The 26,600-nt window shown below is 50.6% G+C and overlaps 1 protein-coding gene across 1 annotated transcript in view; it reads left to right on the top strand.

Annotated features, from left to right (window-relative positions):
• RYR1 (ryanodine receptor 1) overlaps positions 1-26,600 on the top strand; it is a 107,011-nt gene that overhangs the window by 51,399 nt on the left and 29,012 nt on the right. The window contains exons 59-85 of the mRNA XM_072966406.1: positions 861-928; positions 1,028-1,149; positions 1,569-1,618; positions 2,046-2,106; positions 2,234-2,472; positions 4,597-4,678; positions 5,203-5,333; positions 5,576-5,908; positions 6,847-7,087; positions 8,413-8,500; positions 8,607-8,699; positions 10,452-10,622; positions 12,063-12,122; positions 12,369-12,506; positions 12,977-13,089; positions 13,293-13,389; positions 13,630-13,736; positions 16,617-16,668; positions 16,788-16,853; positions 18,232-18,331; positions 18,655-18,734; positions 18,828-18,904; positions 19,533-19,606; positions 21,323-21,403; positions 24,859-24,947; positions 25,042-25,170; positions 25,261-25,365. Coding sequence (XP_072822507.1) covers positions 861-928; positions 1,028-1,149; positions 1,569-1,618; positions 2,046-2,106; positions 2,234-2,472; positions 4,597-4,678; positions 5,203-5,333; positions 5,576-5,908; positions 6,847-7,087; positions 8,413-8,500; positions 8,607-8,699; positions 10,452-10,622; positions 12,063-12,122; positions 12,369-12,506; positions 12,977-13,089; positions 13,293-13,389; positions 13,630-13,736; positions 16,617-16,668; positions 16,788-16,853; positions 18,232-18,331; positions 18,655-18,734; positions 18,828-18,904; positions 19,533-19,606; positions 21,323-21,403; positions 24,859-24,947; positions 25,042-25,170; positions 25,261-25,365 — 3,047 coding nt within the window. The remainder of the gene's footprint in view (positions 1-860; positions 929-1,027; positions 1,150-1,568; positions 1,619-2,045; positions 2,107-2,233; positions 2,473-4,596; positions 4,679-5,202; positions 5,334-5,575; positions 5,909-6,846; positions 7,088-8,412; positions 8,501-8,606; positions 8,700-10,451; positions 10,623-12,062; positions 12,123-12,368; positions 12,507-12,976; positions 13,090-13,292; positions 13,390-13,629; positions 13,737-16,616; positions 16,669-16,787; positions 16,854-18,231; positions 18,332-18,654; positions 18,735-18,827; positions 18,905-19,532; positions 19,607-21,322; positions 21,404-24,858; positions 24,948-25,041; positions 25,171-25,260; positions 25,366-26,600) is intronic.

The following is a 26,600-nucleotide window of genomic DNA, read 5'->3' as shown; positions in this document are numbered from 1 at the left end:
AGAATCACAGCTGGGGCTCCTGTAATCCCTTCTAGCTTCCACTAGAGAGTCCCAGCATTCCCCTTGAGGGCCGCCCAGGAACCCCCAAATTCCCTTCCAGCAAGTGGCACAGCAAGATTCACTCATACATCATACCCCGAATTCCACGCAAGCTGAACCTCCGTGCTGCACATCCTCCTAGCAATTCCCTCTCCTCTCTGAACCTCAGTTTCCTCATCTGTGAAATGGGGGTTCTATTCACCATAACCAGCCATGGTTCTGTCACTTATCTGCTGGGTGACCTGGAGCGAGCTGTTTCACCTTAATTTCCTCATCTGTAAAATGGGAAGGAGGGACCAGCTATATAGGCCTCCAAGTTGGGAGGAGATTGTGCAAGAACATTTCTCACAGTGCCAGGGACATAGCAAGTGTTTAGTCAGTGATGCCAGCATTATTATTTTAATAGTATGAATTATTACTATTACTATGAAGATGATGATGTTTGAAACTAATTTCCACTACAAAGTTAAATCTAACCTGTCTATGTCAACTTCTTGTTTCATTCATTCATTCCATATTTACTTGGTGCCATGTTTAAGTTTAGGAAGAAAAGGACTTGTGATAGCTGAGGAGAAGGATGTTCCATGGCCTTACCCCCTCCAGCCCCCCCAGTTGCTCTTTCTCCCCATTTGCAGCCTCAGAAAGGGTTTGATCAGGGATTTGGGGGGGATCAGATGAAAAGCAGGGAGAGATGTTCATCTCAAGGCCAACAGGGGTGACTTCACAATGAGAGGTTATCTCCCATCATATCCTATCATCAGAATATCCCGAGTTCTCTGGCCTTGAACCCTCCATGACTCCTATTTACCCTCCCCCACCAGAGGCTGTGGTCAGCAGTGGACGAGTGGAAAAGTCCCCTCATGAACAGGAGATTAAATTCTTTGCCAAGGTGAGAGGTGGGCTCAGAAGCTGGGGGGTGGGGCTGGGGACTGGGTGAGCGCTCCTCGCCCTTCACCCAATCACCCTCATCTCTTCCCCACGCCCCCAGATCCTGCTCCCTTTGATCAAACAGTACTTCACCAACCACTGCCTCTACTTCCTGTCCACACCGGCCAAGGTGCTGGGCAGTGGTGGCCATGCCTCCAACAAGGAGAAGGAAATGATCACCAGGTGCGCCCCCCTGCACCCTCAGACCCAGCCCCCTGTCCTCAAAGCATTGTAATCCTGGATCCTTTCCTCCCAACCTTGGACCTTAGGGAATCTGTCCTGGGTGCTGGGCACTGACAGTCTACCTGCAGAGGCATTTGAAGGGCCAGGGTGACCAACCATCCTGGTGTGCCCCAGAACACAGGACTTTCAGGCAAACTGGGATGAACTGGTCACGCTGTCAGAAAGGCAGACCAGCCTCTCCGTCCCCTAGCATCCCAGTTACTGCCTGTGACCCATAAGCTTGTTCATCTCCCTGCCCCTCCCCACCCCTCTGTCTCCTTCATTTTCTTCCCCATCATCCTACCTCCTCCTACTCTAATTGTGTCCTCTTGCTGTCCTCACTCCCTGTTTCCCCTGTCCTTCTGTTCCTCTCTCTCCAGCCTCTTCTGCAAGCTTGCTGCTCTTGTCCGTCACCGAGTCTCTCTCTTTGGTAAGTAGCTGTGCTCCCCGAGCCCTTCTCCCTAATCTTCCCTCCCTTCACCTCATCATCAACCTCACCCTGAAGAAGTCTGGCCCAGGTTCATGTCTTCGTTTGGACAGCCATCACTGTGTTCTTCCTCTGGACTTGGACATGGAGTGGGTAGTCCTGGGGGCAGGGCAGTGACTGGGATGGCCCTGGGCTCTGCCCTCATGGAGCTCCCCGATGCATCACTAGACAGTGACGGCCCAGAGGTCAGGGCTGGGATGGGGGAGGGACAGGCGGAGGGGTCACAGCCAGGATGAGGAAGGACAAGGTCCCAGGGGAGTCCAGCTGGGGCAGAGGTGAGGTTGGACAGAGAGAGAGCAGTTGAGGTGGATGTGTATGGAGGTATTGTCCTCCTAACCCTTCCTTCACCCAAGCCCATCTTCCTCCCCAGGGACAGATGCTCCGGCTGTGGTCAACTGTCTTCACATCCTGGCACGCTCCCTGGATGCCAGGTGGGGCTATGTCATGGTGCCCACTCCCATTCTAACCCTGTTCCCACCCCCAGCCCCTGTTCACCTAGACTCTCTGCAATCTCCAGTCTCAGATTCTAGAACCAGTGCACCCTCACTTCCCTCCTAGGACAGTGATGAAGTCCGGCCCTGAGATCGTGAAGGCTGGCCTCCGTTCCTTCTTTGAGAGCGCCTCAGAGGACATCGAGAAGATGGTGGAGAACCTGCGGCTGGGCAAAGTGTCACAGGCGCGCACGCAGGTGAAGGGTGTGGGCCAGAACCTCACCTACACCACCGTGGCCCTGCTGCCGGTCCTCACCACCCTCTTCCAGCACATCGCCCAGCACCAGTTTGGAGATGATGTCATCCGTAAGGGCTACTGATCCCAAGGGCAGGGGGTCAGGGGATCAGTTCAGCCAACACCGCCCATCCCTGTGTGCCTGAGAGAATCCCCAGGTGTTGGAGTGTGTATTTATTGAGAGGATTTATTGCTATGAGCAAAGTGTGCATTCAACTCAGTAAATTGGTAGGAAACAGAATGAGTTAGTTAGGATATTAGGTCCATGGCTCTAACAAAAGACACTAAATTGCTGTAGTTTAAACCAGATAGAAGAGTATTTCTTTTTTGTGTAACAGTCTACTTGTAAGTGGATCATAATGTCAGAATCCCAGATTCCTTCCATCTTGTTGCTCTGCCATCCTTGAAATACTCCCTTTATCCGTATGGTCCAAGATGGCGCACCATCACCTCCTCATTCTAGTGGATAGGAGAGGAAAAAAAGTAGACGACAGCACCTCAGTTCTTTTAAAGGAACAACCTAGAAGTGGCCAACATCACTGCCACTCACACTAATCCTATTGGCCAGAACTTATGATATGGCCACATGTCACTGCAAGGAAGACTAGTAAAGTAGCCTTTATTCTGAGAGATCATGTGTTGAGCTAGGTATTGAAGGTCTTTTACTAGGAAGAAGAAAAGAGCAGAAAGAAGGTAAGAACAGATATTGGGAATCAATTAGCAGTGTCTTCTGTATTTGTCTTACCAAATGGCACCTATGGTGTGTGACTTAGCCTGGGATCTTGTGGCATGGTGCATTCTCTGTGTAACATGCTGTTGTCAGTGAGAACTAGGCAAGATGAAACACCTGGTAGGGAGTCATGACATACGTGTTCAAATACTCAAAACACCTTACAGGATGTGGCCTGGGCCATGGTGGAGGCAGGGAAGGACAGGAGGGGCTGGTGGAAGAGATGTTTAGGAGGCTGAGGAGATAGCCATGGAGGGGAGGTATCCAGAGTGAGGCCCTGGCCTGGGCACCTGGGGACAGTGGGGGTCTCCATGACACAGACTTGAGGAAGTAGCTGGTTTGGAGGAGATGCCGAGGTCAGTTTGGGATTCGGTGGCTGTGAGGGACCTGGGGGATGGATACCTGGGGGAGGCATCCAGGACGGGCTGTGGGGACTGAGGGACAGTCTCAGCTCACTGCTTATTTGAAATGGATAAAAGTAAGAAAAGTAGCACGTGGATGGGGTTCTTCCTCCGCTCCAACATTTTATTTTGAAATTTTAAAAACATACAGAAAAGTAGAAGAGAATTATTAATCATTCGCCCCACTTGTTTTACCTTTCACTTTATGGGTGAAAGTGTCTACAAACTTTTTGTTGAACTTTTGAATGTGAGTCACACACACAGCAACACCTAATCCCTAAATATTCAGCCTGCAACGCCTGGAATATGAACCTTCTCTCATGTTACCACAACATCAGTATCACACTTAACTTGACAATAGCTCAATATCCCTTTTACCTCAAAATATCTTTGATTTTTTTTAAATTCAGAATTCAGTGAAATTAGATTTTTTAAAAATTCAGAATTCAGTGACATTTCTCTTGCTGCATTTGGTTGTTTCATCTCTGTCATCTCTTTTCAATCTACAACAGTCCCCCTACCCTCTTTTTGTGTCATGACATTTATGAAGTTGATGCGTTGTTTTTTTTTTTTTAATGGAGGGACGGGGGATTGAACCCTTGGACCTCCTGCATGCTAGGCACGTGCTCTACCACTGAGCTACATCCTCCCGTGTGAAATTGACAAGGTTCTTAACCTAGCCCTCTTGGGGTATAACCAAGATTGAAGTCAGGGTTGGATGTTTGCATTTTTCTGGAGAGAGTGTCCATTGCTATCATCAAAGAGATCCATGACTTCTCTCCAAGGAAAGAGTAACCACTAGCCTTCATTGAGTGCCGGCTGTGTGCCCTGTTCCAACTGCTTTCGGCAGATTAATTTATTTAATCCTCAGGACAACCCCTTGGGGAAGATGCTATCATTATCCACATTTTACAGATCGGGAAACTGAGGTCAATAGAGAGTTGGTACTTGGTTAAGTCACAAAACTAGTTAATGTCAGGCCCCGCTCTTACCCATTATTTGGAGACAAGGGAAGGGTTTGGGGGAGGACTGGTATGGACCCCCGCCCTCCCTCTTTCCCTCAGTGGATGACGTCCAGGTCTCTTGCTACCGCACGCTGTGCAGTATCTACTCTCTGGGGACCACCAGGAACCCTTACGTGGAAAAGTAAGGAGAGACAGCCACAGTTTGGGGCTGGGGTGGATCCTGTGGGGGCTCAGGGAAGGGAGGGCACAGGAGAAGACGGGGGAGGGGGGGTGAGGGAAAAGCCAGAAGATGGCCAGTCTTCAAAAGACATGCGCACTGTGGCGACTGCAGTTCCTAAATACGGCCACGTGAGGGCGCTCGGAGGAAGGCCAGTGAAGCAAGTGGAGGCAACTGGTTCGGGGCCAGGCGGGCACAGGCACTTGGCGGCCAGGATGCCAGGTTGTTCTCCTCTGGCAGAAAGGGTGGTGGCACACAGGAGCCAGGCATCCTGGTGGGGCTGGGGAGGGCTGCTGGCAGTGTCGGGATCACCAGTGGAGCAAGAGGGCATTCAGGAAACCCACGGATAAAGTCACATTGATGACCACCGGTGATTGGCAGCTCTGCTCCAAAGGGTCCTGGGGAGAGGCACTTCTGTGGCGCACGGGACTGGGATCCAGGACTGGGCAATGGGGGGCGTGGGAGCTAAGCATTTCTTCCTCTTCCAGGCTGCGGCCAGCCCTCGGTGAGTGCCTGGCCCGCCTGGCCGCAGCCATGCCAGTGGCATTCCTGGAGCCTCAGCTGAATGAGTATAATGCCTGCTCAGTGTACACCACCAAGTCTCCCCGGGAGCGGGCCAGTAAGTTGGGTGGGGCTAGGGTGGCTGTGAGGAGTTACATTCTGCCAGCACAGGCCCCAGGGAGACCCACCCTCGGGGTAGTGTGGCCCAGTCTGGGCCCTGAGGGGCTGAGGATTCCCAAGGCTGAGGGTGCTCCGGGGGGGGGGGGGATCCCAAAGTTTGTGGGGGCCCTGGTTTGTGGTGTGGACGCCAAGGACTGGGGATGATGGGAGGACATGCCCTGACCCCTCCCTGCACCCCAGTCCTGGGGCTCCCCAACAGCGTGGAGGAGATGTGTCCTGACATCCCGGTGCTGGATCGGCTCATGGCAGACATCGGGGGGCTGGCTGAGTCAGGGGCCCGCTACACAGAGATGCCACACGTCATTGAGATCACACTACCCATGCTGTGTAGCTACCTGCCCCGCTGGTGGGAGCGTGGGCCCGAGGCTCCCCCACCCACCCTGCCTGCGGGAGCCCCTCCGCCCTGCACAGCTGTCACCTCTGACCACCTCAACTCCCTGCTGGGGAACATCCTGCGGATCATCGTCAACAACCTGGGCATCGACGAGGCCTCATGGATGAAGAGGCTCGCAGGTGAGTCTGGTGGGCACCAGGCTCCTGAGAACTGGGGCCAGTGCTCTGGGGCTCGGGTCCCTGGATCTGATTGATGGTCTCAGAGGGAGATCCCGGGGTCTGTGGCTTCCTGGGAGTTGGGAGGAGTCAGATTCTCAGTTTTCTCAGGATCACAGGGCCAGGGGTCATCCTAAGGGGTCAGAATCTCAGGCTCATAGGGTCTGAGGTGGGTGCATGGGTCCTAGGAGTCCTCCAGGCTGGGTTCTGAATTTCTGAAGCCTTGGAAAAGGTTAGGTCAGGGGTTAGGAGCTGGGTCGGTGGGCCGAGATCCTTACACAGAGGGTCAGAGGATCAGCTCACACATCAGGGTTCTGATATGGACAGTTAGGGGTCTAGGTCAGAGGTCAAGAAACGAGTCTTTAAAGCATTCAGAGTCCTGTTTCAGAAGCTCCACGTCAGGACTTGAGTTTTGGATTAGGACAAAGCTAGAGATCGAGGGGGGGTCATAGGCTAGGGTCAGAGGTCAAAGACTGTAGTAAGAAGCCAGAGGTCATAGAAATCACATGGTGAGGAAAGTCTGGGTATAGGCCAGGTCAGAGGTTAAAGACTGGAGTGAGATGGAGTGGGCTAAGGTAAGATACGGGGTTAGGATTCAGTTGTTGCGGTCAGAGGTCAAGAGGTTTTGTCAGCCTGGGGTCATGGTTTCAGGCCAAGGGTTATGGTTGGGATCAAAGTTCAGGAGCTATGTCAGAGGTCACAGCCGGAGGTCGGGAAGTCAGAGGTAGATGCTGGGGTCAGAAACCAGTGTCAGGCTGAGGTTGATGATAGCTGCTGGGTCCAAGGTACAGGTCGGGAGTCATGGGATGGGAACAGAGGTCAGGGGTGGGCTCAGAGGTCATAGGTCAGGTGCTGGTGTTAGTGGCTGGCCAGCAGTAAGTGTGCCGCCTCTGCTCCTGCAGTGTTTGCCCAGCCCATCGTCAGCCGAGCCCGGCCCGAGCTCCTGCACTCACACTTCATCCCCACCATCGGGCGGCTGCGCAAGCGGGCGGGGAAGGTGGTGGCCGAGGAGGAGCAGCTGCGTCTGGAGGCCAAGGCGGAAGCCGAGGAGGGCGAGCTCCTGGTGCGGGATGAGTTCTCTGTGCTCTGCCGGGATCTGTACGCCCTCTATCCACTGCTCATCCGCTACGTGGACAACAACAGGTCAGCATGTCCCTGGCTGTCACTCTGCACACTCCAGCCTGACTGCTGGCTTCTCTGAGTCCCATCTGACATCTCTCTTCTGACTCACTGTAAACTTCCTGCAATTCCCACTTGATCTCACCCAACCTTCTGGCCCCCTGTGGCTTCTACTCCAGTAAAAGCCAGCCTGCCTGTTTGCTCCCCTCCTGCTCCTTTAAATCGCCAGAATCTGAGGTCCTGGGAGGGTGGCCATGTCAGCCACTAGGAGTCCCAATTTTCCCCTCCAGTACTGTGTCTCCAGGCTTGGGTAGAGGAGGGTCTGATTTGTGCAGTGCAGTCTAATGGTCAGGCCTTCCTCCCTCACTGAGAGAAGAAAGGAAGATAGCCCAGATCTGGCCAGCCCAACTTACCCCAGAAACATAGGTCTTTATAAAAGGGCAAGAGCAAGTAGCGACCAAGTGCTAACATCCTCCTAAAATCCGAAGCACTGTTTAAAGAATTATTGACTCCTAGGTGCAGCCAAATCCAGGCATAGTGAATAGGTTTCAACTCCAAGTTCCATCCTGGTTGAAAAAGATTTTAAGGCTATACTGGGGCTTTGTAGAGGAAGGGTGCTCTCTGATTGATTAGCTATGTCTGTCATGGGAGCGGAAGTGGGAAGTGGTGGTATGCACGCTGTATACATCCTTGCACATCCATCTGTGTGTTCATGAGTGGGTTATTGCTATAGGGTAAATTCCTAGGGGCAGGCATGCTGGGTTGAAGAGTTTGGACAAGTAAAGTGTGGTATATTCACCCGGTGGACTACTACACGGCAAGAAAAGTGAGCAGACTATTGCAACACCCAACAACATGGGTGAATCTCACAAATATCAGGTTGGATGAAAGAAACCAGAAAATTTAACACAGAGTACATAGCGTATCATCTATTTACGTAACATTCCAAAACAGACAAAAATTATTCATGGTCTAGAAGTCAGGATAAGGGTCATCTCTCAAGAGGAGGGAAGGGTCACAGAAGTACTTCTAGGGACTGGAAATGTTCTATTTCTTGACTTGGGTGATGATTACAAAGTGTGTTCACTTGGTGATAATTCATCAAGTTGACACTTTATATGTATATTATAAAAAGAAAGAAAGAAAAAATTTATAGGAAAAAAATGGAAGGAATGGTCATTTATAATTTTTAAATCATCTGAATGGCCAGATTACACTAGGAAGTTCTAGCCCTCCCATTGAAGTCTTCTGGTCCCTGGATCCCCTCCCATGAGATCTCTCTGTGTGGCCCCCCTTCCCTGGGGATCCCTGCCCTCTTCCCTCACCAGCCCCCTCCCCTGCCTGCCTAGGGCACACTGGCTGACGGAGCCCAATCCCAGCGCAGAGGAGCTGTTCAGGATGGTGGGCGAGATCTTCATCTACTGGTCCAAGTCCCACGTGAGTCCCCGCCCACCCCTGCCCCTCCTCTCTATAACCTGAGAAGCTTCTGCCCAAAGATGCTCTCCCTCACCCTGTCTGATCCCCAATACTGCCTCCCCACCAGAACTTTAAGCGCGAGGAGCAGAACTTTGTGGTCCAGAATGAGATTAACAACATGTCGTTTCTGACTGCCGACAACAAGAGCAAAATGGCCAAGGTGGGTGCTTTGCTCTGGGAGGAAGACTTAGCAGGGAGGGAGGGAACACCCTCCAGGTCTTCCTACCTGATCCCTCCTCACCCAGCCAGCCAGCCTCGTCCTGGTCATATTCTCTACAGCCCACACAGCAGCCCCATCTCCCTCCTCCTTCCTCTCCATCTCCTGCTTCTCTCATCCCTAATCCTCCCTCCTGTCTTTTTTCCTTCCCCTCATTTCCCTCTTCTTTCTCCATCTCCTCCCTCCTCCCCATCTTCTTCCTCTCCATCTCTCTCCTCCATCCCAATTTCTTCCTCTCCCCTCTCCCATTTCTTTCCTTTTATCCCATTAGCCCATATCCTTTTCTTCTCCCCTTGTCCTTCCCAGAACTGCTCCCTAAAGGGCAGGGTCTAAAGAACAAATCCATCACCCTGAGTGAGGTCTGGAGATGCCCAGCTAGGGGATGCAATATTGGGGTGGGGCTGAGGGACTTGGGGGGGAGCTGGGGTTCTCAGAGGGACTAGGGTAACACTTCTTGTCTCTGTCTGCAACCTGATGAAGCAGGCGGGAGATGTACAGGTCAGCCCCATGTCTGGGACCTTCCGCATGGCTCTCAGCTAATACCCTCTTTCCTGTGAACCCCAGCTTCTGCTCCCCCTCCAGAAACCCCTGCCCTTGTTCCCTATCCCTCGTCCTTGGCTCCCTGCCCACATCCTCTTTCTCTTCCTCCACCCTGCCTCTTGCCATCCATTCCAGTCCCAACCCTCAACTTTTGGCAGTTTAATTTTTTTTTTAACTTTCGTTTAAAAAAAAAAAACACCTCTCAGCTTTCCCCAAAGCATCAGAGCATTGTGGGCTGAGGTTCCAGGGAATGGGAACAGGGGTGGGAAAGGCACGTGCATGGTGGGGTTTAAAGCCTGGGCTTTGAAATCAGACAGACTTGGGTTAGAATCCTGGCTCTTGGCAGTTAGCAGTGTGACCTTGGGCAAGTATATTGTCCTTTTGAGCCTTGGAAGGCATCTGGCCCATGATCCCTGGCCCCAGGGTTCTGGGAGGACCCAGTGAGATGCTGCATGTGCTGGCAAACGGGTCATGCTCATTGTCATGAGCCGGCGTGTATGTGACTCTGGCCTAAGCTTGTCACTGGGGCTTCTCGTTGGCATGACTGGGGTGGCCCTGGCCACGGGTCTGCACCCAAGGCTCCAGAACACGGCTGTGGGACTCTATGCCCGGTGTTTCTGCTTCCAGATCTTTCTGGACCTCTCTTGCATCTTGTATTCCTTGTCCGTCTCAGTCTCTCAGTGTCTCTCTCTCTCTCTTTTTCTTCCAACTTCTCTTGTCTCTTGGGACTCTTTCCATTTCTACATCTTCCTTTCATTCTTGGGAACTCTGTCTTGGGATGTGGAGTGCAGGGTTTTAGGTACTGGGTGTGGGCAGGAGGGGTGTCCTACTGAAAGTTCTTTGGGGATTCTGCGAGAAGACTCCCAGAGATTGAGAAAGCCTGAAGTTGGGGGAAATCTGGAAGGATTTGGGATAGAAGTTGGGAATTTGGGATTGAGGCTTCGGTTTGGGAGGGTGTAGGGTCAGGGCTGGGGGTCTGAAGTGAAAGATCAGCAAGATCTGGGGTGGAAACTGAGGCGGGCTCTGGGTTTGGGAAGGGTCTGCCTAGTATTCAGGCTGGGGCTGGAGTGTGGACAATGGCGGCAGGTTGGGGTTGGGGCTGGGGCTGGGGCCAGGCTGAGACTCAGGCTGGCTCTGAGACCCATGTCCCCACAGTCAGGTGGCTCAGACCAGGAACGCACCAAGAAGAAGCGCCGAGGGGACCGGTACTCTGTGCAGACATCACTGATTGTGGCCACGCTGAAGAAGATGTTGCCCATTGGCCTGAACATGTGTGCACCCACTGACCAGGAACTCATCACACTGGCCAAGACCCGCTATGCCCTGGTGCCTGCCCAGCCCCATTCTGAGAACCTGCCAGGATCCCACTCAGCACCCACTGAGCCCCTGGGACCCTACTTAACCACCAGGATCCCACTGGGAGCCTTCCCTCAGGACTCTACTGAGTCCTTCTCCAGGATGCTCTGAGCCTTCCCCCAGGATGCTGAGGACCCCCACTTGGGATACTGTCAGAACCCTGGGACCTAAGTACCCTAACTATGACCCCACTGAAACCCAGGAAGGCCTTCAGGAACCCTACTAAACACCCCCCCAATCTTGCTAAACCTGCTGGGACCCTGAGGACCCCACCTGAGGCACCATGAGCCACCCCAAGACTCCTCCAGGCTCTTTACCATGACTTCCCTTAATCCCTTGGGACCCACTGATCCCCTCATGATCCCACTGGCCCTCCCATGAACCTCTGGGTTCCCACTGAGCTTTCCGGCTCACCACCTCTTTCTCTCAGGATCCTGCTGACCCCTCCCCCCTGGACTCTGTTCACACCCAACTGAGCCCCCAAAGACTCTCAGGGCCCAATGAGAACCCTGTGACCCTAATCAACTCCAAGGATCCTAATGACTTCTTCCCCAGGGCCCCACACAAACCTCTGAGGTCTCGAAGTTTTTGAGGATCAATTGACCTTGGCCCTGAACCTTCTTAAGCCCTCTGGGACCCCAAAGAGGCCTCCTGGGATCCCATTTACTCATTGTATGGGATAACAATCTCCCTCCCTGATCCTTTTCAGCCTCAAGGGACCCAAGAACCCCTCCCAGAACCCTGCTAAGCACCCTGAGAATCTTCTAACCCCTGGAGTCCCGGAGTCCACTGGCTCTCCCTTCCCCAGAACCCTAAAAGCTCCTTCCCTCAGGACCTCAAGCTCCTTCTAGGACCTGTTCAGTCCTGCTAAGACCCCAGAGAGCCCTCTTGGGCCCCCTGACCCCTCAACTTAGTCCTTTAGTTCAGCCCCCTCTCCTGAGACCCTCAGGAACTCCCACTCTACTGACCCCTCCTTTGGCCTCCATGTAAACCCCACTAGTGACTTGGTGGATGGGCCTGATCTCCATGACCTCTGCTGACCTTGCTGTCTCCCTTATAATCCCCCTCACCCACCTCTGATCTTCAAAAACTCCTGTCCATCTCCCTGTTACTCCCAACCCCACCCTGGCCCTCTTCTGACCTCCTTTTTTGACCTTTGGGGATATCCTAGGGTCACCCCTACCTCCTCTCACACCCCTATGAGGCCCCTCTAATCCTGTCTCTTTGAGGTGACGATGCCCTCTCGGAGTCCTCTGTAACCACTCCTGAGCTTTAGATCAGTTTCTGTCAGGTCCTCCCCATACAAGCCTCTCACCAGCTGCTGGGATGATGAGGCTAGAAGGGAAAGAGTTGTAGGCCAAGGAGGACGCTGGGACCTCCAGAGTGACCCAGCCTGGCATGTCTCCCCAGAAAGACACAGATGAGGAGGTCCGGGAATTTCTGCAAAACAACCTTCACCTTCAAGGGAAGGTAAGGCTTCTTTAATCAGCCACTGAAGGGGCATGTCAGGGTGACAGCAATAGTCACAGCCAACTTTTGAGCATTTACTATGTACCACGCATGGAAAGAAGGACCTTGTATTCAGTCCCCCGGTGAATCATCACTGCATTGAAAGCGGGGCGGAGCGGCTGGAGGGGCCCTAGGAGAAGCCCGGCTGAGGGAGGACGGATTTTGCGGGGGAAGCGACCTCACGCCAGCGGTGCTTTCTCCTCTCAGGTCGAAGGCTCCCCTTCTCTGCGCTGGCAGATGGCCCTGTACCGGGGTCTTCCGGGCCGCGAGGAGGACGCTGACGACCCGGAAAAAATCGTGCGCAGAGTCCAGGAAGTGTCTGCCGTGCTCTATCATCTGGAGCAGGTGTCTTACTGCTGAGGGGCCGAAGCTCGGGTCTGTGGGCGGGGCAAGGGGCGGGCCTTGAAGCTGTTGAGAGTAGTGAGCCTTGAGTTTAGTGAGGCTTCGAATGGAAACTCTTCTCTGGAGGCAAGACCTGGCGCTCAATCTTTGGCTTCGGGACGGCTCCAGGGGTAGAACTTTGGCTCTGCGAATCGCGCCTGGTTGGAGACGCCTGTGGGCAGGGCTTTGGGCGGGTCTTGAGATTGGGGCGGGGCCTGGGTGATGGCCCTGGGCCTGGGGGCGGGGCCTAGAAGGAAAATTTCAGTCTGGAAGCAGAGTACAGGCTATATTGGTGGAGACAAAGTGTTCCTTCCGCCCTGTGAATCCGGCCTGAATTTGGACCTGGGCATGGATGGGCAGTTTCACTAGGGGTCGGAAGGGGGAACCGGGCCAGGGGCAGAGTCTGGAGACATGACCGATTATCCCGCCTCCAGACGGAGCACCCTTACAAGTCCAAGAAGGCCGTGTGGCACAAGCTCTTGTCCAAACAGCGCCGGAGGGCGGTCGTCGCCTGTTTCCGCATGACACCCCTGTACAACCTGCCCACGTAAGACCCCTAGGGAGGAGAGGAGCTTGAGGGGCTGGAGGGAAAGGGTGGCTGAGGAGGCGGGAGGATGGAGTGCCAACCAGATGGGGTCTTGGAGAATGGTTAGGGGAGGCAGATGTGTGGGAGGACAGAGGGTCGTGGACGGGGAGGTCTCCGTGTCGCCTCACATCTTTCCTTTGATGTTCCACATCTTGCCCCCAAAGGCACCGGGCCTGTAACATGTTCCTGGAGAGCTACAAGGCGGAGTGGATCCTGACGGAAGACCACAGTTTTGAGGACCGCATGATAGATGACCTTTCAGTGAGCTGGGGCCTGCCTGGGAGTGTGGGAGCAAAACTGGTTAGGGCTGGGGCCCCCATTGTACACCTCCAGGGATCGCCCTTCACACCCAGGGGTAGGGAAGTGGAGGCTCCTGGCTTGGGCGGAACCAGGGGAGAATGCAAGATGTGGGGGAAGGAAAAAAAAAGGCCCAGCAAGGCTATGGGGGAGACAGGTAGGGACTCTAGAAGCCCCTTCCCCAAGCCCCACTCCTCCCCCTAGAAAGCTGGTGAGAAGGAGGAGGAGGAGGAAGAGGTGGAGGAGAAGAAACCAGACCCCCTGCACCAGCTGGTCCTGCACTTCAGCCGCACCGCCCTGACCGAAAAGAGGTGAGGACCCTTCCTAGGTCCGGGGAAAGGAACATGCTACCTTGCCCCACCCCCCGGCAACCTCCCAGTTCCTCAAGGGAGACGCTCTGTGTCCTAGGGGAGCCCCACAGCTGACCTTTCCATGTCATTTCACTAGGACAGGCAGAGCCACCGTGTACCATAGTGCAGGCTGTGCATTTCACAAGGGCGTCTCCTCTGAAGGGTTCACATCACAGGCAATATCAATTTAGGCTTTTCTAGAAGAAAATATCTTGCTCAAAGGAAATCAGTTTATTACAGGAAGAGGGGGGAATTAGTATTTTATGATGAATTTCCAGCAGATGGCAATGAGGAAGGAAGACCTTTTCCTAATTCACACAAAGGCTTCCTACGGGCTCATGGCATTCTTGGGATTAAACAGCAGTAATAAGGGTGCTACTGCTGCTGCTGACAATGGGCAACGTTTATCAAATGCAAATGTCAGGCATCATGCCAAGCACTTGACAGATAGATCCTCTCACTTCATCTTCTCACTATGAGATGGATACTGTTAGCAACTTTTTGAGTGTGGACAAGGAAATGGAGGCACAGGGATTTGTTTTTCTCACAAAACATGAAGTCAGGAGGGAGAGAGTCCAGGGCTGGGCAGTGGCACAGTGACGCTGACAGGGATCCAGGCTCGTTCAGGATTTCTGCCCTGCCATTCTGAGCTGTTCCCTGGTGGGTACAAGGTGGGTGTTGAGTCTCCAGATATCACGACCATATGTCAGGCGGGAAGAAGGGGAGAGGCTTTCCTCTCAGCAAGACCGAAATCTTTTCATCCAAGGAAAGCTCTCCCTGGTGGGCTTCTGCACATACTCATTGGCCAGAATTCTGACATCAGGTGCCCACCAGCTGCAAGGGAGACTGGGAAGCTGAATGTTCTATTTCCTATCCGCTGAGAGAGCAAGGACTCGAGTTAGGCTATGCAGCTTTGAATCCCAGCAGAAGCTGTGTGACCTTGGCCAAGAGGGATCTTTGTGCCTCGGTCTCCTGATCAGTAAAATGGAGCTAGTAATACAGATAAGCCTTGAATAATGCAGGTGGTAGGGGCACTGGCTCTCCTGGTTGTCAAAAATCCACATATAACTTTATAGTTGGCTCCCTGTATCCGTGATTCTGCATCCACGGATTCAGCCAACCATGGACTGTGTAGTACTGTAGCAGTATTTACTGGAAAAACTCACATATAAGTGGACCAATGCCATTCAAACCTATATTGTTGAAGTCAAATATATTTTTTAAAAATTTTACTGAAGTATAGTTGATTTACAATATTGTGTTAGTTTCTAGTGTACAGCAAAGTGATTCAGTTATATATACACTCTTTTTCATATTGTTTTCCATTATGGCTTATTACAAGATATTTGATGTAGTTTCCTGTGCTATACAGTAGGACCTTGTTGTTTATCTATTTTATGTATAGTAGTGTCTCCTAATCCCAAATTCCTAATTTATCCCTCCTCTACCCCTTTCCCCTTTAGTAACAGTAAGTTTGTTTTCTATGTCTGTGAGTCTGTTTCTGTTTTGTAAATAAGTTCATTTGTATCATATTTTAGATTCCATATATAAATGATATCATATGATATTTGTCTTTCTCTTTCTGACTTACTTCGTTTTGTATGATAATCTCTAAGACCATCTACATTGCTGCAAATAGCATTATTTCATTCTTTTTTTGTGGCTAAGTACCATTCCATTATGTATACATATGTGTGTGTATATATATGTGTGTGTGTGTGTATATATGTATATGTGTGTATATATATATATATATGTATATGTATATATGTATATGTCACATCTTCTTTATCCATTCATCTGTTGATGGACCTTTAGGTTGCTTCCATGTCTTGGCTATTGTAAATAATGCTACTATGAACATTGGGGTGCGTGTATCTTTTCAAATTAGAGTTTTCTCTGGGTATATGCCCAGGAGTGGAATTTCTGGATATATGGCAATTCTATTTTTAGTTTTTTAAGGAACCTCCATGCTGTTTTCCATAGTGGTTGCACCAATTTACATTCCCGCCAACAGAGTAGGAGGGTTCCTTTTCTCCACACCCTCTCCAGCATTTGTTGTTTATAGACTTTTTAAAAATGGCCATTCTGACCAGTGTGAAGTGACACCTTATTGTAGTTTTAATTTACATTTCTCTAATAATTGGTAATGTTGAGCATCTCTTCATGTGCCTATTGGCCATCTGTATGTCTTCTCTGGAGAAATGTCTATTTAGGTCTTCTGCCCATTTTTTGATTGGGTTGTTTGTGTTTTTGTTATTGAGTTGTGTGAGCTGTTTGTATTTTTTGGAAGTTAAGGATCAACTGTGTATCTACCTAATTGGCATACTGTGAGCATCAGTTTGTTAATACATACAAAGCACTTAGAACAGAGACTGACCTAGAGTAAACACTCAACAGGTGTTGGTCACTACTTCTACTCTTATTAGTATGATTGTTATAGAGGAGGCCCAAGGAGTAGTTGATTATAGTTGTCAGGTGAGCCAACAGGTAGCAAGATGGTTCCTGAAGCTCCAGGCTTCCATCACACCATCACAGCAACCAGGGTGGAAAGGGAGCATCTCTATCAATAGCTTCAGCAAAACTCCCAGAATGAATTCCATTGGACCAACGTGGATCACATGACTGTCTCTAACCTATTATTATAGCCAATAGGATAGAAAGTGCTGATTGGCTCAGCCTTGATTACATACCCAGTCTGGCAGGGGAGAATCTACTCCATCTGAACCACACAGCCTGAGCGTGGGGATAGGGGTGCTCTCCAAAGGAAAAACTGGAAGTGGTTATAAGATGGGGTTCCTGTTGACTGGGTCCTGACCATCTCCCCACTTCCTTTCTCAGCAAACTGGATGAAGATTACTTGTATATGGCATATGCTGGTATCATGGCAAAGGTGAGCTCAGGGCAGGTTCCCTTCCTCCTAGCTGCAATGCCTGTCCACTGAAAGGGCTGGGGGTGGACTGAGGTATCTCCTCTGTTCACAATCATACCTAATTAATTACCCATCCCCAGAGCTGCCACCTGGAGGAGGGAGGGGAGAACGGCGAAGCTGAAGACGAGGTTGAGGCATCCTTTGAGGTAGGTGGGATCAAGCGGTCCCGGAGGAAAAGAATGGGGGACCCTGACTTCATCATCCCCCATTCATTCAGTTTGTGTTTGGCCCTGTGCTGGGTGATATTGGGCACAGAGCAGTGGCCAAGTTAGTGCACTGGGGAGACAGCTACATCAAACAGACAGTAACAGCGCAGAGTATACACAGTGGTGATGAGGGAAGCTCAGGCAAGATGGTCGGCACGGGGAGGAGGCACAGGCAGAGGGGTCAGGCTGGGGAAGCCAGGGAAGCTCAGGGGGTCATGGGGACCCAGGGGATCCAGCCTCAGGGGAAGGGTTTCATGGAGAGCTTCTTGGAAGGAGGGATATCTGAGCAGAAGGATAAAATGTGCCAGTTGAAAAAAAAAAAGAAAGGTGTTCCAGGTAGGGGCACAGCATATGCGAAGGCCAGGCAGTAAGAAAGAGCCAGTAAGTACAATTACCCCATCCTTTCACTCATTAAGGTGATCAGCAAGCATTTCCCGGAGTTCCTTAACCTTTTTTGTGTTACGGTCCCCTTTGGCATCCGGTGAAGTCTGTCTCAGAATCATATATTTAAATGTATAAAATGAATCCATAGCAGAGGAAACAGGCATATTGAAATAGTTAGCAAAGTATTGTTTAAAAAATTTGTGACCTAGTAATATCTGTACTTCTTTATTCACCTACCAAACAACAAGAACTAACAGGGGGTCCAGTAGCTACTGTAAATGATAAGTAGTGTGCACATAAGTGATATTTTGAGACATCTGCAAAACTAATGTGATATAGGGGGGAGGGTACAGCTCAGTTTCAACAGCCTCACATCCCATTTAGAATCTCAGTTAATTAAGAGGGGAGGATAGAGCTCAGAGATAGGGTGCATGCCTAGCATGCATGAGGTCCTGAGTTCAATCCCCTGTACCACCGTTAAATACACCTAATTACCTCCCCTTCTTCAAAATAATGTGACGTGGGAACGTCTGTGGTTCTTATTGTTGACCCAACCACGAGTTCTGCTAACGTTGCTCTGACTTACGGCCTCATCCCTAATGGAAGGAAGTGCTCCCTTTTAGTTAGAGGAATGGGAAACATGAAAATATAACTTTTGTCCCCATCCGTGTTCACACACCCCTGGGATTTTAGCCACTGACCCCTGGAGGTGTGTGGGCCCAAGTTAAGTCGGCTCCAAGCCCAGCCCCATGCTGGGTGCAAGAGACAATTGCAGACATAAGTCCCAGGGGATGGAAGGAGCTCACAGCTGAAGGACTGAGCCCAGGGATGTGGCCGGAGCGGGAAGGGCAGGGGTGACGGCGAGGCTGTAAGGGGAAAGTCTGGGCTGCTGAGCCTGGACTCACTTGGCTCTGTGGGCCGGGCTCTGTCGCAGGAGAAAGAGATGGAGAAGCAGAGGCTCCTGTACCAGCAGGCGCGGCTGCACAACCGGGGGGCAGCGGAGATGGTGCTTCAGATGATCAGTGCCTGCAAAGGTGCCCTCCATGTGCATTCAGCTCCCCCTGAGTACAGCCCCCACCGTCCCCAGCCAGCCCATTCCCTGTGGACCCAGGGGGCACACTCTCCCACACCTCCTGCATGTGATTTGCACTCACACCCCAGCCATGCATGGTCCCCTGCACACTTGCCTTGCAGTTTCTCACTGATTCCTTCCATCATGATCACCCCTGCACACACACCCCTGCACACTCCTCTGCCCCTTCTCTCACACCCCCCAGGGATGGCTGTTTTCCGGTGGGTGGAGAACACTACTCCCAAACTGAGCAGGCCATCTTTCCCCCCCACCCATCCCCAGCAGGAGAGACAGGCGCCATGGTGTCCTCCACCTTGAAGCTGGGCATCTCCATCCTGAATGGAGGCAATGCCGACGTGCAGCAGGTAACAGGCGAAGAAACTTGGGAGGTGGGCTAAGAGGGGTGGGAGGTTCCTGTGTGACTCCCAGTTCTCCCATCCCCCCCACCTCTTCTACAGAAAATGCTGGATTATCTGAAGGACAAGAAGGAAGTCGGCTTCTTCCAGAGTATCCAGGCGCTGATGCAAACATGCAGGTGGGCCCCCCTAGTGCACATCTTTAGTTTAGCTGCTTGGTGTGGCTCAGCTCGACTCCTGGTATCACCTCCAGTTCTAGTTCTGCTCTCTTGGTTCCAGGAGCAGAGACCCACTCAGTCCCGCTTAAATAACAGGGAGCTTATATTAAGGATTCACGTGGAGCAATAAAGGATGCAGAATGCCACAGACTTTAAGAATGAGTTGTATTAAGGATCCAGACAGCTGGAACCAGGAGGCTGTTGAGACTTCAAGGGGCACTCAGGCAGCAGGGAATTGGCGCCCCTTTGATGACCCCTATTCCTCTGACTCCACTATTGTCTGTCTTTGTTCTCCTCTTGTGGCTGACTGACTTTCTCTGCTTCTCTGAAGCTTTTGCTCACTTATGGTTTGTTTCCTCCTGATTTCAGCTTTTATATATTTCATCTTCGCCCCACCTTACCTCATAGCTGCTACTGCATAGCCTCTCCCAGCTCTTAGTTTCTGCTTCCTCTTGATTTCAGCCCACTCCTGGTTCCCGAGGGCTCTCCACCCCTCACTGCGGCCGGGGGGAGGGAGCTGCCAGGCTCTGGATGAGAGGAGGGCAGAGGCCTCAGCACATCTTCCCCATCTTTCCTTTCTTTCCCTCAGTGTCCTGGATCTCAATGCCTTCGAGAGACAGAACAAGGCAGAGGGGCTGGGCATGGTGAACGAGGATGGAACCGGTGAGGCCCCTCTTTTGGGCTTCCCTCTCCCTGGGACATCCTCTTCCTTCAGGATCCATCCCCTTCCCCGGCATTGCCCAGAACTCCCTTCCTCCAGTACACCTTCCCGCCCCAAGAGCATCCCCAGGCTCCCCGCCTGCAGTGGTCCCCAGTCCTGTCCCCCCACTCCTCTATTGTCTCCCTCCATGATCCCCACCCCTGAGTGTCCTTCTGTCCTGTGTTCTCTCACTCATTACCACTTGGACCCCATTCCCCACATGCCCCAAGTCTCCACCCCTGGTTGCTGTTCTCTCATTAATGTCCCTAATCCAGGTTAATCGAGTCTCCTCTTTGCCGTGTTGTGACGTGTCTAACCTTTCTGCCCTGATCCTTGCCTCCTGCCTCTCCGCCTCTCCCTGTCCATCTCTCTGTCTTCCCTCTTCTTTCTTCCCCTCTGCGTTTATCCTCTTCCTGTTCTCTTCCCTGCTTCCTTGCTCCTTATTGCTCTTTCTCTCTGTGGGTTGTTTCTCTGTGTCTATCTTCATCCCTGACCATGTCACTCTATGTGTTTTTCTGTCTGTCTCTCTGTCCCTTTCTGTCTCTCTTTTTCTCTCTTTTTTTCTGCTTCCTCCTCCCATCCTGTTGGCTGCCCCAGTCATCAACCGCCAGAACGGTAATTCCCCTAGCCCATTCCCCTTGCCTTGCTAGCACCGCCCCTTCCTTCTAACCCCCAACCGCCCGCTCCACCTGGGGGCTGAGGATCTGGGACATCCAGGGGAGGGAGGTTCCATGCCCACAGAAAGTCTTGAGACCAGAGACCAAGATTCGAGTCCCAGGTTAGCCACTAATACATGGGACAAGTCTCTTACCATCCGTAAGCCTCAGTTTCCCCATGTGTAAAATAGAAGCTAGAGAAGATAGCAAAGATCCCTTTCCAGCTGGATGTTCTTGGGCTTCTAGACCCAGATTCGCAGTCCTGGGGTGGGGTGAACCCCACTCCCACCTACCCTGCTCTCTGCACCCGCGACCCTAGGTTGATCGAGTCTGCGGTTCCCATCCACCAACCAGATTGGTTGCCCCCAGCATCCACTCTGATTGGTGTGCGTGCCTGCTCTGGTTGGCCCGAACATTCACTATCTAGCCTCCCCTCTCTCTTCCCTCCCCTACAGCCCACTGTGATTGGCTTCTTTCAGATGCCGGTTCTGATTGGCCCATGTTTACATGCCTCCCCCTCTGCTTCTCCTGGATTGGCTGCTTTCAAGGCATCTGAGCCAATTGGCTGGCTTTGGATTCCATCCCCTGCCCAATTCCCTCCTCCTCAGAGCCTTTGCGTGAAAGTGACTCCAACCCCCTAATCCATTAACCGCCCCACTGCGGTCCTGGAGAGGGGCTGAGGGAGAGCAGCAGCCCGAACCTCTGCTAGATCGGCAGACACTCCCAGATGTTGCACAAGTGGTGACATCAAAGGGACACTGATATTGTAGAAAGACACTTGAGGCCCCAGCTTCATGACTCAGGGCTCCTCAGTGTCCATCTGCTGATGTCACGGGCTCCGAGGTCGGGCCCCTGGTGTCACGGATGCCCGTGGCCCTCATAATGTCTTTAAAGTGGTGGCTGCTCCTCCCTGCGCACCCACGCTTTGTGCACATGTGGGCTGAGTGCATGGGCCGAGTGCATGCTGTGTTGTGTCCTGGTGCTTCTGACCCCTTCTGGGCCCTGCCCCGCTCTTCCACTCAGGAGAGAAGGTCATGGCAGATGATGAATTCACCCAAGACCTATTCCGATTCCTGCAATTGCTCTGCGAGGGGCACAATAATGGTGAGGAGGAGGGGTGGGTGAGGTGAAGAAGAGTCCAGGGTTTGCGGTTAGTCTGGAAGGGTTGCCTTGGTTAATCTCCAGTCCCCTACCTCCCCCACCCCCTTATCAGTGATGGCCTGGCCACCCCTCCAGGCTTTGTCCTCAACCCCATTATCCTTCATTCTTTACTTTCAACCATCATCAAGCCCTGTCTGCCCACCTTCGTAAATCTCTCTTGTATTTCTGGAATCTGGCCACTTTGCTTCACTTTCTCCTCCTCTAGCCAGTCCATTTCCCGAAAAGTAATCTGCCAAAAACCAGTTTGGCCAAAAATCAATTCTCCCAAAAGAACAATTCGCCACTTCTCCACAGGCATTTTGCAGCAGGTGCCAAAGTTCAGTAAATGTGGTGGATTTCCAAACTTTGGGTCTGTAGAGGGGCAAATTGCCTGACATTTTTCAATGAATCTATTAGAACCACTTACTCATTTTGCTTCTAAAATACTTTGCCAGGAGAAAGGCTTAGAGACTCTTTCCTAACTTAAATAATTTTGAGTTTTCACAACTTTGGTGCTGGTTCAGGCAATATAATCAGATCAAGGATGACACAGCAAGTTAAACACATTATTGGTGAGAAAATACAACGTGGTGTGGTACGCATAGCTGACAGCATTAAAGGAAGGGTTAAAATTCTGAACAACAAACGTTTCATCCGTCGCAGTTTCCTATGACAAATGTATAGTCTCGAGGTTGTGGTTATAACACTTAGCAGGTGATGTGAAGCCAGACTGCCCAGAAATTAACCATGATAAGAATGAGAGTAATTGTAAATCTAACTTCCATAGACCCTGCACCCCACTTGGCTAGTGTTCTTTAAGTTAACTGGTAAACATCTTGAATCATCACTCTTTTCTTTTCAACAAAGAATAAAGCACGATCCATTGTTTTGCGTTCTCAAAAGCTCTTATGTCTACAGCTAGTGTTTCTTCAAGGTTTATTAAATACCTTTGTGCCTTGCCACTAGTGTTTTCTTTCCTTAATGAAGGTGAAATCAGGGGTTTAAGATGAATTTTATTCCTGGAGCCTGTGAGTTTTTGGAAATGAGAATGTTCTTATGGTGGAATGTCTCTCTCCCACCAAACCGGTGATCCAGTCCTCTGCCCAAATGTGTGGATTCATTAACCAGCCCAATCAAATAAATATTTGAAAAATATCTTTCAAGTCTCAGAGGCCTTGCATGTCTTGAGTACCCAGTGCCATTCAGAGCAGACAAAAGCTTTGCTTCTTGTTTACTTGCACAACAGTGTCACACAAGTGACAGTGTTCTTAGTTGACAGAGTTCTTCACAGGAAGAGGAGCTGTATCTTTAACCATTTAGGCATATAGTCTGATTTATATTCTTTTTAAAATAAATCTTATTTTATTTTTTAATGGAGGTACTGGGGATTGAACCCAGGGCATCATGCATGCTAAGCATGCACTCTACCACTGAGCTATTACACCCCCATACAGTCTGATTTAAATGAACACACACACACACAAAGGAATTAGAAAACAGGGTTTGCTGTAAAGTCTTGACTATTTGAGTATATTCTTCTGTAGCATGAAACCAGGCAAAATGGATTGATATTCAGTCTGATATAGTGATTGTGATGTGGCTATTGGGAAATCAGATGGAAGTAAAACTTTGGGGAGAAAAAACTCAGGGGTTGTTGAAGCCATCCTGGGCAGCATGACGTTGCTGTAACACCCAAAGGACTTAACTGAAGCTCATTTTCGTTGCCTTGATAATTTGATAAATTGATCGTTTGGCAAATGGGTCTACAGAGGTGGTTCTCAAACTCAAGCATGCGTAAGAATCACCTGGAGGCCTTCTTAAACTAAACTTCTGAGTCCCACCCCACATTTTCTGATTTAGCAATTCTGGAGTGGAGCCGAGGAATTTGCATTTCTAACAAGTTTCCAGGAAGTGATAATGCTGCTAGTCTGCTCCAAAGAGCAGCCCTTAACCTCAGCACTCTAAGTCCCTTTAAGAACAGCTATCATTTATTGAGCACTTATGTACCAGGTTCTGTTCTAAATTCATTATGTGTGCTAAAGCATTAAAACCTCACAACAGCTCCATAAAGTAGGATCTACTGTGACCACCATGTTACATGTGGGGGAACTGGGCACAGTCTGTCTCACACAGAGAGGTTTAACAACTTGCCTGAGGTCACACAGCTAGGAATTTGTGCAGCCAACTCCTCCTCATCTTTCAGGTCTCAGCTCAGAGGTCTCCTCCTCCAAGAAGCCCTCCCTGACCACTCAGTCTGTGTCAGGCATGTCCTTTGGGCCCCTCCAACCCCCTGAGCTTCCCCCATCACAATCATTCTGTCCAGTATTCCCCTGTCATCCATGAACAGTGGTGATGATGATTTCAGAACTTCTCAACCACACACTGAAGTAGAGAGAATGATCTAATAAGCCCCCAGTAGTCATCACTCAGCTTTGTTATCAGCTGACTGCCATAGAACAATGTTTTTCAAATAGTGGGAACCAACTCATCAGAGGGTTGTGAAAAAGTTTATCACAGACGTTCTCATTTCTAATTGCACACTGGTATGCATGGGGAGCTTTACAAGATATCATAGCCCAGTTTTCACCCCATATATTCTAATTTAATTGGCCCATGGTGGGGCCTGAGCGCTGGGATTTTTAAAAGTCTCCAGGTGGTCCCCAGACAAGGCTGAGAGGTTAAGAACTACACATTTAGTGGGCTGAGACTGCAGGTTGCAGTTAGAAAAGACTGAAAAATTACTACACAAGAATATAAACTTCACAAGGGCAAAGACTTTGTTTTCTTTTACTGCTGTATCCCCAGGGCCTAGAACAGTGCCTGGAAAATGCTCAATAAATTTGTAGCATCAAAGAATAAGTGACTGATCTTCATCTCCCATTAGTACATAGTATATGCTCAATAAGTATGTATTGAATAAATGAACAAATGACAGATGCTTATCTCCTCTGGTTTTTGGTAGGTGCTCAATAAATAATTTTTTGATAAATGAATTAATAAATCACCTATCTCCCATTTTCCCCAGGCATTCGGCAAAAAAAAAAAAAAATTTGCATTCAGTAAAAAAATTTTGTAAACAAATGAAAGACTGAATCTCCATTTTCCCCTTGCTACATTGTGTGTGCTCAGTAAATATTTTGGGGAAAAAAATGAATAAATGACTGACCCTCCACCACATGTGGCACATAGTGCACCCTCAGTAAATATTATTACACAAATGGATAAATGATCTTCCATCTTCCTCTAACATGTAGTAGGTACTGATAAAGAGTTACTAAATAAATTAATGATTATATGCCTTCTGGCATACAGTAGGCACTCAATAAACATTTATTGCATAAATGAATAAAAGACCCACTGTTTACCTCCCCTACCACATGGTAGGTGCTCAATGAATAAATGTCTTTTCATCTCCCTAGATTTCCAAAACTACCTGCGGACACAGACAGGGAACACAACCACCATTAACATCATCATCTGTACGGTGGACTACCTCCTACGGCTGCAGGTGAGGATGTGAGGCCGTCCAGCTGTGACCTGAGTAAGGGTCTGTTGGGCCATAGTTGGCCCCAGCACCCCCTCACACTCTGTGTGTCCCCTAGGAGTCCATCAGCGACTTCTACTGGTACTATTCCGGCAAGGATGTCATTGAAGAGCAGGGCAAGAGAAACTTTTCCAAGGCCATGTCGGTGGCTAAACAGGTGTTCAACAGCCTCACCGAGTACATCCAGGTAGGGCCCACCCGCTGGGGTGGGGGGAAGTGGGGTAGTCCGGCATCCGGTGCCCTGCCTCGCGCTCACGCAAAACCTCTGCCCACCCAGGGCCCCTGCACTGGGAACCAGCAGAGTCTAGCGCACAGCCGCCTCTGGGACGCCGTGGTGGGATTCCTGCACGTGTTTGCCCACATGATGATGAAGCTCGCTCAGGTTCGGGCCCCTCGGTTCATCTAAGTGCTTCCCGGCACCCCTCAGCGGGCCCGTTTCCAAGTCTTGCCTCAACCGTCAGTTTCTCACCCCAGTATCGGGGCAAGTTCCAGACTGGTCTCTCCTCGTGGCCAAATCCATCTTCCTAGTTGATTGGTTCTCCACGTGACCCCGCCTCCTCCTCTGCCACCGCCAATCGGCTGGTTTCCCATGCACACTGCCATTGGTCTGGCGTTTAGGCCCCGCCTCCTCTGGTCCGCAGCTCCTCTATGATTGGTTGGTGTTCTTTCCTCTCTGATGAGGTCACTACGATTCGGACAGCTCTGGGGATAGGATGGGGTCAGGCTTCTAGATCAGAGCCCAGGGCTGAAGGAGTGTTTTGCTTCTTTATTCGGCCTGCGGCAGATGACGCCTATCCCGGGTACCCATGATGTAAGGTCCCTGTCGAGCCCCATCTCCCATCTCTAGCATCTTCTTGCTTCCCTTCGCCCCGTCCGCTTCCCCTCGCCCCTTTGCAGCCTTGTCAATGCCTCATGAACACCGTATCCATTTTGCTCTGCTTCTGTCTGGTAAACATATTCAAAGCTGCCGTATGCGCTGCAGCGCAGCTCAGCATCTGGAAGGGCACCATCCCCATCCTACACCTCATACATATATCGGTGTATTTATTACAACAGTTTTCCAGCAGGTGGCAGTATTCTGTACATTATAATTTCCCAACAGGAACAGTCGAAAGGGAGCCTTTTTTTTTTTTTTTGATATATTCAAAGGCGCCACAGGGTCTGCTGGAAACCTTGTCTAGCGTCATCTGACTTTTTTTTTTTTTTAAACGGAGTTGTACTGAAGAATGCAATTCCTCAGTGTCAGTGAGTTGAAGTCGGGCTGTTGATGTAATCTTAAAATTCTAGAGATTGTTGGTATCTGAGCGTAGAGTTCCAAACCCTGCAGAGTTGATTCATCTGCCATAGTCTAGGTTAAGTTGCAAAAGCTAGAAATTCAATGCAAAGCAGTGGCTTAAAAGGATTTATCAGTTCACATCACAGATCAGGTTCAGGGCCTAGTGTGATGTTAGTAGAAATGTCCCTGCCCTCTCTGGTTTCATTCTCAAGCAGGCTTTACCCATGGGCTGGAAAAATGGTGCCCGTGTTTCTATGCACCCAACTAACAGCTCCGGAGAGTAAAGAACTCTTCTTTAGTTCCAGGAAAAGATCTGTGATACTCTCTTATTGGACTACTGG

The sequence above is a fragment of the Vicugna pacos genome, chromosome 9, assembly GCF_048564905.1.
Source record: "Vicugna pacos chromosome 9, VicPac4, whole genome shotgun sequence".
Classification (NCBI taxonomy): domain Eukaryota; kingdom Metazoa; phylum Chordata; class Mammalia; order Artiodactyla; family Camelidae; genus Vicugna; species Vicugna pacos.
This window is presented reverse-complemented; position numbering and strand designations above follow the sequence as displayed.